General features: G+C 50.1%; 1 protein-coding gene across 1 annotated transcript in view; it reads left to right on the top strand.

The window, feature by feature from the left end:
• Positions 1-9,448, top strand: part of adcy9 (adenylate cyclase 9) — an 18,759-nt gene extending 9,311 nt beyond the window's left edge. Inside the window, 10 exon segments of the mRNA XM_067258820.1 lie at positions 2,944-3,146; positions 3,352-3,453; positions 3,769-4,061; positions 4,270-4,372; positions 4,931-5,139; positions 5,287-5,443; positions 6,745-6,893; positions 7,110-7,139; positions 7,817-8,090; positions 8,279-9,448. Of these exon segments, the coding sequence (XP_067114921.1) occupies positions 2,944-3,146; positions 3,352-3,453; positions 3,769-4,061; positions 4,270-4,372; positions 4,931-5,139; positions 5,287-5,443; positions 6,745-6,893; positions 7,110-7,139; positions 7,817-8,090; positions 8,279-9,340 (2,582 nt within the window). The 3' untranslated portion in view covers positions 9,341-9,448.
• Positions 9,449-12,084: the final 2,636 nt, after the last annotated feature.

Raw genomic sequence — 12,084 nt, 5'->3', positions numbered from 1 at the left:
CTCTCTCTCTCTGTCTGTCTGTCTCTGTCTCTGTATCTCTCTCTCTCTCTGTCTCTCTCTCTGTCTCTCTCCCTCTCTCTCTCTCTCTCTCTGTCTTTTTTCCCTCCCTTTCTCTCAGTTCTTTCTCTCTCTGTGTTCGGACTCTCTCATTGTTTGGGCAGTTTGAGTGTACCACTCTCCTCTCAAGGACACAATGGCCTTTGGGCCAGAGAGGGGGGTAGACTGTGTGTGTGGGTGTGTGTGTGTGTGTGTGTGTGTGTGTGTGTGGGTGTGTGTGGGTGTGAGTGAGTGTGCATGGAACAATGACATAGTTGAAGAGAAGAGCAGAAGAAGGAGTAGACAGAAAGAGAGAAAGCGAGACAGTACAGTAGATATTACAGATTATTCTTTCATTAGATGTGTGTGTGCGTGTGTGTGTGTGTGTGCGTGTGTGTTGAACCCAGTGGAAAAAAGAATCAATAGAATCCATCAGGAGGGTTAAGTGTATCACACTCACACACACACACACACACACACACACACACACTATCAAACACGCATACACACACACACACATACACACACAGTAAATGCACAGAGAATTAAATCCAGTAAGTTTGTTAAACAAGATAAAAGGGTACTTAAACACAGACAGGTGTGTTACCTTAGGTATACACACACCAGCATTTGGATTCTAGGCGAGAATGCGATGGTGATGAAGATGATAGTACTACATGGTTGTCAGGGTCAGGGTCATGGCTGTAGTTCTAGAACACTAGATGGTTGTCAGGGTCATGGCTGCAGTTCTAGAACACTAGTTGTTGTCAGGGTCATGGCTGTAGTTCTAGAACACTAGATGGTTGTCAGGGTCATGGCTGTAGTTCTAGAACACTAGATGGTTGTCAGGGTCATGGCTGTAGTTCTAGAACACTAGATGGTTGTCAGGGGTCATGGCTGTAGTTCTAGAGCTTAAAGCTAAAACAACTAACCCTAACCCTGAAAATGGTAGTGGAGGTGGAATGTGTGTTATGCAAGGCATGCTAAACTCAATGACCTTTCAAGAGCTCACACACACACACACACAGTTACACAGGGATGTCTGGTTGTACAAACGAACACTCACAAACAGACACACGCATAATCACACACACAAACACAGACTCACTGTCCGGTTGTTTTACTCCCTCACACACTCACGCACAGTGCCACACACACACAACTCTCTTATACATGGTCAATTATGAGTAGAAGAGGCGTTTTGTGTGTATGAATATGTATGTATGTATGTGTGTGTGGGGCTTTGCCCACTGTTATACAACTCTCTGTTCACTTCCTCATGCTGTTTCTCACACTGGGGTGTCCTTCCCCTGTGCCCTGGCCTGCAGCCCTGTGTGTGTGTGTGTGTGTGTGTATGTAAAAAAAAAACTAGACACAGACCAGACAGAGGGGTGTGTGTGTGTGGTGATGCTTTCTCATACACACTTCTTTTTCCTCCTCAAACACACACACACAAACTCAGACACGGTCTGAGTTTGGCTGTGCCGGTTTATAATGTCCGATTTGAGCTTGGTTGGGGCCTCGCCCCCTGTTACCTCCTGCCTGTGTTTGGGTGTGCGTTGTCTGGCAAGAATAGATGTTCAATTGGTGTCACGGTTTTCAAGCTTTGATTCTAGGAACTCCGGTAAGCAGGAACAACACGGATGACTGTGTTGTTTGTTTACTGAAATAGCCGTTTAGCGAGGAAAAGAAAAATCCGGTGAGAAGAAAAGAGAAGAGTGACTAGATGGATGCGAGAGTGATGGATGAGAGAGAGAAAGAGGGAAGGGATGGATGGATGGGTTTGGGAGAGGAATGTAGTATGAACGGATGGATGGATTGATGGATGAATGAGTGAAAGAGAAACTATATTATTGTTGTTCACCTTTGTTTGTTTTGGATTGTTTGTTTGAACCTCTGTCTATAAACAATTCTCTAGGAAAATGTGTATGTGTATTAGGTATGGTCTGGGACCGATGACAGAGAGATACTAGGGTGATGGATTACTGTCGGTGTGGACTACAGGCTAACTGAAAAGCCCTTTGTGACAAAAGGCACAAGCAAAATCTGACACATACACACACATTATCTCTCTCTCTTTCTCCCTCTCCCTCTCCCTCTCCCTCTCCCTCTCCCTCTCCCTCTCCCTCTCCCTCTCCCTCTCCCTCTCCCTCTCCCTCTCCCTCTCCCTCTCCCTCTCCCTCTCCCTCTCTGTCTCTCTCTCCCTCTCCCTCTCCCTCTCCCTCTCCCTCTCTCACAAACACACACAGTCTCACAAACTTTTCTGTGGCGCTTCAATGAAAAGCTCATAGTGTATGTTGAATTAGTTTTTCCAAAAGAAATAAAACCCCAATTTACAATCCGTGACCACATACATAAAATAACACAGGTTCATATTTGCATAAACCTGCAAAGAGAACACCCACATTAAACCAGAAAAGGGTTCTAGAACAAGCCTTGCTATGGATCCCTCAGTGTGCCAGATGGCCACCATACATAAGACACATCTTTACATAGATTCTGCATGCTAGCTATCAAATCATCAACAGTGTCTTATCTATTGGGTCAGAAGCTAGCCTTGTTAGCACTTGAGCTTTGACCTCATAGTTCTGTACAAAAGTACAAGCTTACACAATTAGCATCAGCATCTCTGTACCGACGGAGAGCAAGCTAACCATATTAGCACAAGTCGGTCTCTGTTTGAACATGCAGATAGGAGCTGGCCCTTGACCACCTCTGTAATCCGGTGTTTGTGTACTTGTTGGCCCCACAGGAGTGTGAACAGGGCAACTCCAGCCATGTGTCATTAAACAAACACACCCATCTGAAACAGTCCGGCTTTCACTCCAACAGTTGAAGTGTGTGTGTGTGTGTCTTTCTGTACGTGTGTGTGTGCTGTGTGTGGTGTGTGTGTGTTCCCCTCATCAGGACTGAAGACCTACCTGATCTCGAGGAGGAAGTCTGAGCACGCTCCGTGCGACTGTTCTCAGCTCATCCTGGGAGGCTGGGGGGACACAGTAGGGGACAGTGCCCCCCTCCCTCCTGCCCCTCGTCCCCACACCCCTGACCTCATCCCTGGGGGGGCGGATGCCGAACCCCTCCTCCCCTCACGCCCCCCCGACAGAATCAAGGTGGGTCCAAAGAGGGGTGGAAAGAGGGAGAATGGAGGAAAAGAAGTTCTTTCTCCCCCGACTTCTTCGACAACTTTTTCAGTTTTTTTTCCCCGCTTTTTAATTGTTGCATTTTTGCTCTTGCTCTCTCCTCCTCCCTGTCCTCGTCTTTCTCCCTCTCCCCCTCTCACCCTGCTCCTCTCCCCCTGCTCCCCTCCCCCTCCAGTGTGGGCCCTGTGCTGTGGGGGGGTGTCCTGGGGCGGAGCACACAGAGGAGGGGGCCGTCCTGAACGGCTGCCAGGAGGAACTCAAGACCAACTGTGCCAAGGTAGCCTTACACACACACACCCACACACACGCCCACACACACTCTGGAAAAGCACTTCAGACACGCTATCTGATACAACTGCATATGTAATACACACACTTTTAGCTGCGAAGCATTCAACAAGCTCTCCCTCCCTCCACCCATCTCTCCCCTCCCTCCCCCCCTACCTACCTCCCTCCCTCCCCCCCTACCTCCCTCCCTCCCTCCATCCATCTCTCCCCTCCCTCCCTCCATCCCTCCCCCCCTCCCTCCCTCCCCCCCTCCCTCCCTCCCTCCCTCCATCCATCTCTCCCCTCCCTCCCTCCCTCCCTCCAGTTCGTTCCAGGCCACAGCCCCAGGGTGGTCAACGGGCTGCTCAGTCCTCCGCTGGAGGACCCGGTGAGGGCCAGTCAGAGCTCCCTGTATGAAATGCTGCAGGAGAAGGAGAAGAAGAACAGCACGGGGACGGGGACGGGCACCAGCCCGGCCGGGGCGGGCGCCGGGGCGGCGGGGGCGCGCGCCGGGGCGGCGGGGGCGGGCATGGACCACTCCGCCCTCATCTCCCTCCGCTCCAAGAACTTCCGGGAGAGGAGCGACGCCCACTTTGTTGACGTCATCAAGGAGGACAGGTGAGGGGCGCGGAAGACTCTGGATGCTCTTTGTTTCTCACGTTAGCGTCACTCTACTACATATATTGTTTTGGTTTTAAGAACACTTCCCCCTCCCCCTCCCTCCACACACAAGACTCCCTAACCTGGTTTCTGAAGCACTGTAGTTGTATGTGTTTCTAACCTGGTGTCTGAAACATTCTCGTTGTGTGTGTGTATCTCACTCTAGTCTGATGAAGGACTACTTTTTCAAACCACCCATAAACAAGATCAGCCTCAACTTCCTGGAGAGGCCCCTGGAGACAGCCTATAGGGTCAGCTACCAGGAAGAGGTACTGTTCACACACACACACAGAATACACACACACTCACACAGAATACACACACACACACACAGACAGAATACACACATTTACTTATATTCCCTGAACAGTCCTGCAACCCCCTGCTGGTGTATGTGAGCTGTTACAGTTTTAATTAGACTGTGTCATAACTACCTCAACTCTCACACACTACTGTTCTTCCTCCTCCTCCTCCTCCTCCTCCTCCTCCTCCTCCTCCTCCTCCTCCTCCTCCTCCTCCTCCTCCTCCTCCTCCTCCTCCTCCCCCTTCTCCTCCTGTTCACCTTCCCCTCCTCCTCCTGTTACCTCACCCCTCCCTCCCTCCCTCTCTCCTCCTCCTCCTCCTGCTCTTCCCCCTCCTCCTCCTGCTCCTCTCCCTCCTGCTCCTCCCCTCCTCCTCCTTCTACCCCCTCCTCCTCCTGCTCCTCCCCCTCCTGCTCCTCCCCTCCTCCTCCTTCTACCCCCTCCTCCTCCTGCTCCTCCCCCTCCTGCTCCTCCCCTCCTCCTCCTTCTACCCCCTCCTCCTCCTGCTCCTCCCCCCTCCCCCAGGTGGAGAACAAGGCCCCGGTCCAGACCTTCGCCAGCCCCACCTTCAGCTCCCTCCTGGACGTCCTCCTCTCCTGCTCCGTCTTCCTGGCGCTCACCCTCGCCTGCTTCCTGCCTGCCATGGTTGCCGCGGCGACGCCCCCGCCCGCCGCCATGGCGCTAGCCGCGGTGGCCGGACTGCTGGAGCTGGTCTCCCTGGTGTTGTCTATAAAGTGAGGGAGGCGAGGGAGGGAGGGGCGGAGAAAGGGAGCACAAAAGGAAACGAGAGAGACAGTTAATGGGTGCTAAGGGTGCTGTACCGTGCATTGCCTGCACTTGTTTACCATCTCTTTTCCCTTTGTTCACCCTCTCCTCTCCAGGATGACCTTCTACCTGGCTGATGTGCGGCCCTGCACCCAGACCCTCCTCCAGGGAGTGTCCGGTTGGCTGCCCCGACACCTGGTCGGCGCCGTGCTCGTGTCTCTTCCTGCTATCTCTGTGTTCTCCCACCTCGCTAGCGGTCCCCCGTCCCTGCAGGTACGAGAGGGAAGTGTGTGGGTGCGGGGGGGGGAAGGGGGGGGGTAAGGATGGGGGGGGGGGAGTAGGAGGCTGGGGGACAGAGAGAGGGGGGTAGTGACAGAAGAAGAAGAGATGGATGAGAGGTTACTAGTGACATGGATGCTAGCTAGCTACCAGAGGTGGCTGGTGGTATGGATGCTAGCTAGCTACCAGAGGTGGCTGGTGGTATGGATGCTAGCTAGCTACCAGAGGTGGCTGGTGGTATGGGTGCTAACTAGCTACCAGAGGTGGCTGGTGGTATGGATGCTAACTAGCTACCAGAGGTGGCTGGTGGTATGGATACTAGCTAGCTACCAGAAGAGAGACTAAGCTAGCATTGTCTCCAGACAGCTTGGGTTTAGCCCCAGAAAGGCCGTAGAAGGCCAACCACACAGACAGAGGAAGGTTTACGCTTGTGGACTTTGGCACGCCGACCTGTTGATGCGGCTCTCCATATTACAGTCCTTTATGTGCAGAAAGATACGAGCAAGGGAGAGATACAGAGATATAGATTAACAAGACGAGAAAGAGAGAGAGGGAGAGAGAGAGAGAGAGAGAGAGAGAGAGAGAGAGAGAGAGAGAGAGAGAGAGGGGGGGGGGGGGAGGAGTAGAGGAGGGAGTGAGATAGAGAGAAGGGGGCAGAGAAAGGAGAGAGTGAGGAAGGACAGAGAGAAGGCGGGAGGGGGCAGAGAAAGGAGAGGAGAGAGGGAGGGTGAGAGGGCCTAGTTTGGGCAGCAACAGAACCAACCACACATAGTTTTCTTTTCTCTTTTCATTCTCACGATTCTTCTTGTGAGCTTCAGTGTTTAGATATCTTGTTTCTCATGGATACACAACCCCCCCTCCCCTATCCCCCCCCTTCCAGTGTTGTTCCTTGAGGGCAGTCAGATCAAAGTGGTATTTCTGGGTAGAGGGTCTAATTAGACATGGGGAACTTTCTCCTCTTTGAAGATACCAAGAGGCAGTAACGGAGGGTGAGAGAATAGAATGGTTGAGAGAGAGAGAGAGAGAGAGAGAGAGAGAGAGAGAGGACATGAGTGATAGTGAGAGAGAGAGATGGGGGGGAGGGGAGGAAGAAATATATGTTATTAGTCTGCTTTGAAAGCAGCTCGTAATTCCTGTTTAGTGTGAAGGGTGTGTGTGTGTTCACGCTCACGTGATCATACTGTAAACACGCTCACGCGTGACAGCCGGCATGTACAGGACCGTAGCCAGATGATCATCGTACTTGTGTGTAAGTCGCTCTGGATAAGAGCGTCTGCTAAATGATCTCCTCCAAGGTGACCAAGTTCCTGTGCTGTGCCACCATCATTGCCATCATCCAGTACTGTAACTTCTGCCAGCTGAGCTTCTGGATGCGCTCTGTCCTGGCCACAGCTGCAGGAGCAGCTCTGCTGCTGCTCCTCTCCAGCCCCCTCTACAGGCCAGGGTGAGCCACTGCGCCTCGCAACTCCACAACTGTCCACTCACAACGTGTTCGGCACGCTGGAAATCTCAAGTTTCCATCACATCGTGTGCGTGTATGTATGTGTGTGTGTGTGTGTGTGTGTATGTGTGTGTGTGTGTGTGTGTGTGTATGTGTGTGTGTGTGTGTGTGTGTGTGTGTGCGTTCTGTTGTAACTGACAGGAGTCTTCTGTCTTTCAGCTCCAGTAATGACACCTCTCCAGCTGTAGGGTGAGTGTCGCCGTGGAAACACCGAACTTTGATGAATGAGTGACATTTAGAGAGGGCCCCTTTCTAACGTGTTTGCAACACACACAACACACTCTCTCTCTGTCTTACCTTCTCACACACACACACACACACACACACACACACACACTCACACACACAGAGTGTGTCACTACAGAAATAGCTGCTAAATGTCAGCTACGGTGGTGTGTATAAGTCACCTAGCTCGCTAGCTGGCTAGTTCTTTTTATTGCAGCCACAGGTCAGCTGCAGCACCAAGCCAGAGAGAGAGAGAGAACGGAAGGAGAGAACCGTTTTTTCTGGTTGTGGAACAGCAAAGAACACACCATGTACTCATGAGTGTGTGTGTGTGTGTGTACTGAATAGCAAGGCATAGTCCCGTGAATGTACGTTATTGTTGTGTAGTTTTGGATGGGTGTGTTAGCCCGGAGTGGGTGGGGTTAATTTGAATGTTTCTTATCAGCTGAATCCCCTCCCCTCTTATCTGTCTATGATTCCTTTTCCCCGCGACCATCTGTTTCTCCCTGGCTGCCCCATGCCTCTCCCATGCCTTCTTATACTCTCTATTTCATGACACACTCCTGATTTGTTCTCATTCTCCCTCCCTCCCTCTCTCCCACACCTTTCTCCTCCCTCCCTACCTCCCTCCCTCCCTGCAGTAATCTCAGTTCAGAGACCTGGCCCGCCACCCCCGCAGGCTGGTCCGAGCCCGTGACCCCGGTGGACCTCCTGCTCCAGGAGGCCGTCCTGGCCTTCTTCCTCCTCCTCCTCCTCGTCTGGTTCCTCAACCGCGAGTTCGAGGTCAGCTACCGCCTGCATTACCACGGCAACGTGGAGGCCGACAAGCATCGCAGCAAGATCAGGACCATGCGGGACCAGGCCAACTGGTTGCTGGGCAACATCATCCCCATCCACGTTGCCGAGCAGCTGAAGGTACCCGATTGGTTCACCGACTAATGAATGAAGTGAACGCATTCATCATTATTATTCACACTCGTCCTTGTAGCAACGCTGCTAGTGAACCAGGCATCGAGAGGAACAATTCAACGGTCGAATCCTGTTGGCCCGTCACCTTATCTTTCCCCCGTTTCTCTCCTCCTCCCGTTCCCTCCGTCCACCAGGTGAACCAGAGCTACTCCAAGAACCACGACGACGTGGGCGTGATCTTCGCCAGCATCGTCAACTTCAGCGAGTTCTACGAGGAGAGCTACGAGGGGGGAAAGGAGTGCTACCGCGTCCTCAACGAGCTCATCGGCGACTTCGACGAGCTGCTCCACAAGCCCGCCTTCTCCAACGTGGAGAAGATCAAGACCATCGGCGCCACCTACATGGCGGCGTCCGGCCTCAACGTCCAGCGCTGCTCCGACTGCGAGGACGACGGCTGCGGCGGCGGAGGCGGCGGAGGCGGCGAAGGTCACCCTCTCGGCCACCTGAGGGCGCTGTTCGACTTTGCCCTGGAGATGACGGGCGTGCTGGACGACTTCAACAAGAACATGCTGGGCTTCGGCTTCAAGCTGAGGATCGGGTTCAACCACGGGCCGCTGACGGCGGGGGTCATCGGCACCACCAAGCTGCTGTACGACATCTGGGGCGACACGGTCAACATCGCCAGCCGCATGGACAGCACGGGGGTGGAGTGTCGCGTCCAGGTCAGCGAGGAGAGTCACACGGCGCTCAGCGCCATGGGGCTGGAGTTTGACTACCGTGGTACCGTTAACGTCAAGGGCAAAGGTCAAATGAGGACCTTCCTGTATCCACCAAGTATAGAGACTGGGCTGTCAGGTTCTCAGCCCCCATTGGCTGTCTCGCAAGGGGGCGGGGAGGCTGCAACCTCGACCGTGACGGAGGTGGCCAATGAGGCGTCTGAGTCCGCCGCCAAAGCGCTGGCTCCTCCCATTTCTTCATCCTCCTCTTCCTCTCGTCACGCTCCTCCTCCCCCAGGACAGGGGCTAGATCTGGGCACAGACGAGCCCGCTGGGGTGAAAGCCGAGGGGTATAGGGACGCTCCCAGGCCCTCTGGGCCCACGGACCCCCAGCCACAGCCCCAGAGCCCTACCCTGGACCCTCCCCCAGACTCCAGGGTCACACAGGCGACCTCTCTGCCTCTCAGACTCGAACGGGAGGAAGAGGAGGAGGTGGACGAGCTTACAAAGCTCAATGAGGAGTTCTGCGAACGTCTTTGATCCATGGCACCTGTCCTCCATTTAGAGTCTCCCAGCCTCCACCCGAGTCTCTGCCTCCCCTCAGGGAACCCCCAGGTGTGTGTGTGTGTGTGTGTGTGTGTGTGTGTGTGTGTGTGTGTGTGTGTGTGTGTGTGGGTGGGGTGGGTGGGGTAGGCCCATCAGGTTTCACAATGTGTCTTATGACACAGTGACACAGATACAGGGTTGAGGCTTTGACTGCAACAAAACAATTACGGCTCAACTGTTTTGTATTACAGTTGGAAGAAGGGGTGGGGAAGGGGGAGGGGGGGATAGGGGGGGGTCTTCTCTTTGCTGTGTTGAGCACCGCAAAACCCAAAATGGAGAGATGGCAGGAAGATGGAGATAAAAGGATAGTTTGAAGTATTTTTGACTGTTGATAATGTTGTTTTCCTCTCTCATGCTTTTTCCTTCTGTGATATAAAAAGTGCCTTTAGGACTAGCCTGTTGAAAGAACAAAAGATGATTCGTTCACAAGCGGAAAAAAATACAAAAAAACTAACAAAGAGTTGACAAAACTAAACAAAAAAAAACAAGAAAACTAATTGTTAGTCAAATCTCGTGCGGCTGTTATTTTTGTATTTTATTGTTAACATTTTGGAAAGGCTAAACTAGGGATAATGCTGTGGTTTTGTTTGTTTATTTACATTGCAATAGTTTGAAATAAGATCAATATCTGTTTTGCTTATCAGTATGTTTTCACTTTCTCAGTCATATAATAGAAGGGACATTGATCAATCAACTTGTCAGAGCGCCAATGGTATTCATTTACATTTTACATTTAATTCATTTGGCAGACGCTTCAATTCAAAGCAACGTGAGAATTGAGAGTATAACAGAAGTCGGATGATTTGTACGAGTAGAATTGAACAAAATAAATGTTCACCTGATGTATTTCGCTTTGCAACCAGGGCTTATTACAGTATATAGTATTCTGCAAAAATCTTAGGCACAAGTGGAAAGAAAAAAGGCTAAAATATGATGAAATGAAGATTGAACAAAAAAAGTATCTAAATATTACTCTTTCTATTGACTCACTAATGCTTTATGCAAAGAAAAGAAACATCTAAAACAACATTTGTGTGAAGGATCTGGTACAGGCTCTGATCTGTGTCTAACTTTAAAAACATAAAAGTATGTATGGATCTGTAGAATTGCTCTTTTAAAACCTCAGACAATGAGCAAACTAGTTGGCTTATAGGGAAGAGATGACTTTTTGAAAATAATATTTTCTGTCTCTAACACACACGTGCTCAAAGCACACATTTGAACCAGTTAAGGTAGATAAGGGAGTGATTAGTTTCGAGGGTCAATGACGCTGGTTATAAATGAAACTGGACGGCAATCAACCCCCATTTATTTGTACAGGGTTCACAATTGCCATGGACAAAGTCAGCTAGCTAATGAGCAATGTTGTCCAAGAGGGGAAGACTACACAGCCAAATAGAACTTGTAGTTCATGTATTATAGTGTGGAAGACCTCAAACCTTCAATTATAGCCAAGTGCCATCAAATGTCTTGAGCCACAGAAACAATTTAGTTGACCGGCACCTGACTCAACCAATAGGGAATCATAGCTGCCTTTAAGGTTTTTTGAGATGCTGGTTAAAAGGGCGGTACATCTGACCTTTTCACCCTATCACAGACTGCATTATGGGGCTGTACTGTATTAATGATTTAACTTTACATGTGCCACTTTAATTGAGTTTTTATGAGTGCAATGCAACTTGTTTTGTTTGAGGTTTAATCTTTGTAGTGCCTAAGGAAGTATGAAAAAACAGTTTTTACTTTTTTTGTGTGTATGATGAAGATGATGATGATTGATTGAGGTAATGAGCTTAGTCATGCGGGATTGACTGTAACTCCTGTATGAGATGACTAATTCCTTCCTATTCTTCCTTTCATCCTTATTTTCTTCCTTCTATTTGTCACCGACTGGTTTACTGGAACGTCTGTGGTTAGAGTTGGTGTTTCCACTCTCTCATTTCCCCCTCTTCATCTTCTTACCTGGGGCCTTACCTCCAAAAGAGCTCAATTTTAATTTTTTAATTTCTTGAGTCAGGGTGGTGTGTGTGTGAGAGAGAGAGGGAGAGAGAGAGAGAGAGCGAGAGCGAGAGAGCGCTGGTCCTCAAACTGAGCAGTGATTGGTCACTTCTAATTGTAGCATCAATGAGAGCCCAAACGCCTACAGGGCCAATTAGGTAGAAAATGTTATGTGTAATTAGTACCAGTGCTGTTATAATAATAGATAACTTTTCCATGACAACCCATATTTAGGAATCACAAATCAGTGACAAACCATTGTGCCTTCAGCAATCTTGTTTTTCACGTGAGTTGATCTGCTTTAGATGTTTTTTGTTCTTAATTACTAGTTATTTGATTGTAGATACATGCTTTTAAAATGTTGACTTTATATTTGCTATATTTTTCTGCAAGTATATTTACTATCCAAGCACATTTATTTCCACGTGTGTGGAAACGACTACTCGTGTCACTGTGTTGAACTTTGTGGTGGGTAAATTGAAATCATTATCACTGTGGAACAATGGTAGAAAGGTCTACTACCACAGTATTATGAAAAGGGAAATACTCAGATTGGGGAGGAGGGGTTGGGGGAGAATCACACTAATACACAACCCCTGCCACACACACCCTTAACCAATCTGAAATAAAAAAGGGAATTAAAAAGATGTGAAGAGGATTCTGCTCTCTGATTGGTCAAAAAG

The sequence above is a fragment of the Osmerus mordax genome, chromosome 21, assembly GCF_038355195.1.
Source record: "Osmerus mordax isolate fOsmMor3 chromosome 21, fOsmMor3.pri, whole genome shotgun sequence".
NCBI lineage: Eukaryota > Metazoa > Chordata > Actinopteri > Osmeriformes > Osmeridae > Osmerus > Osmerus mordax.
The sequence above is the reverse complement of the archived record's forward strand: the minus strand, read 5'-3'. Positions and strand labels throughout refer to the sequence as shown.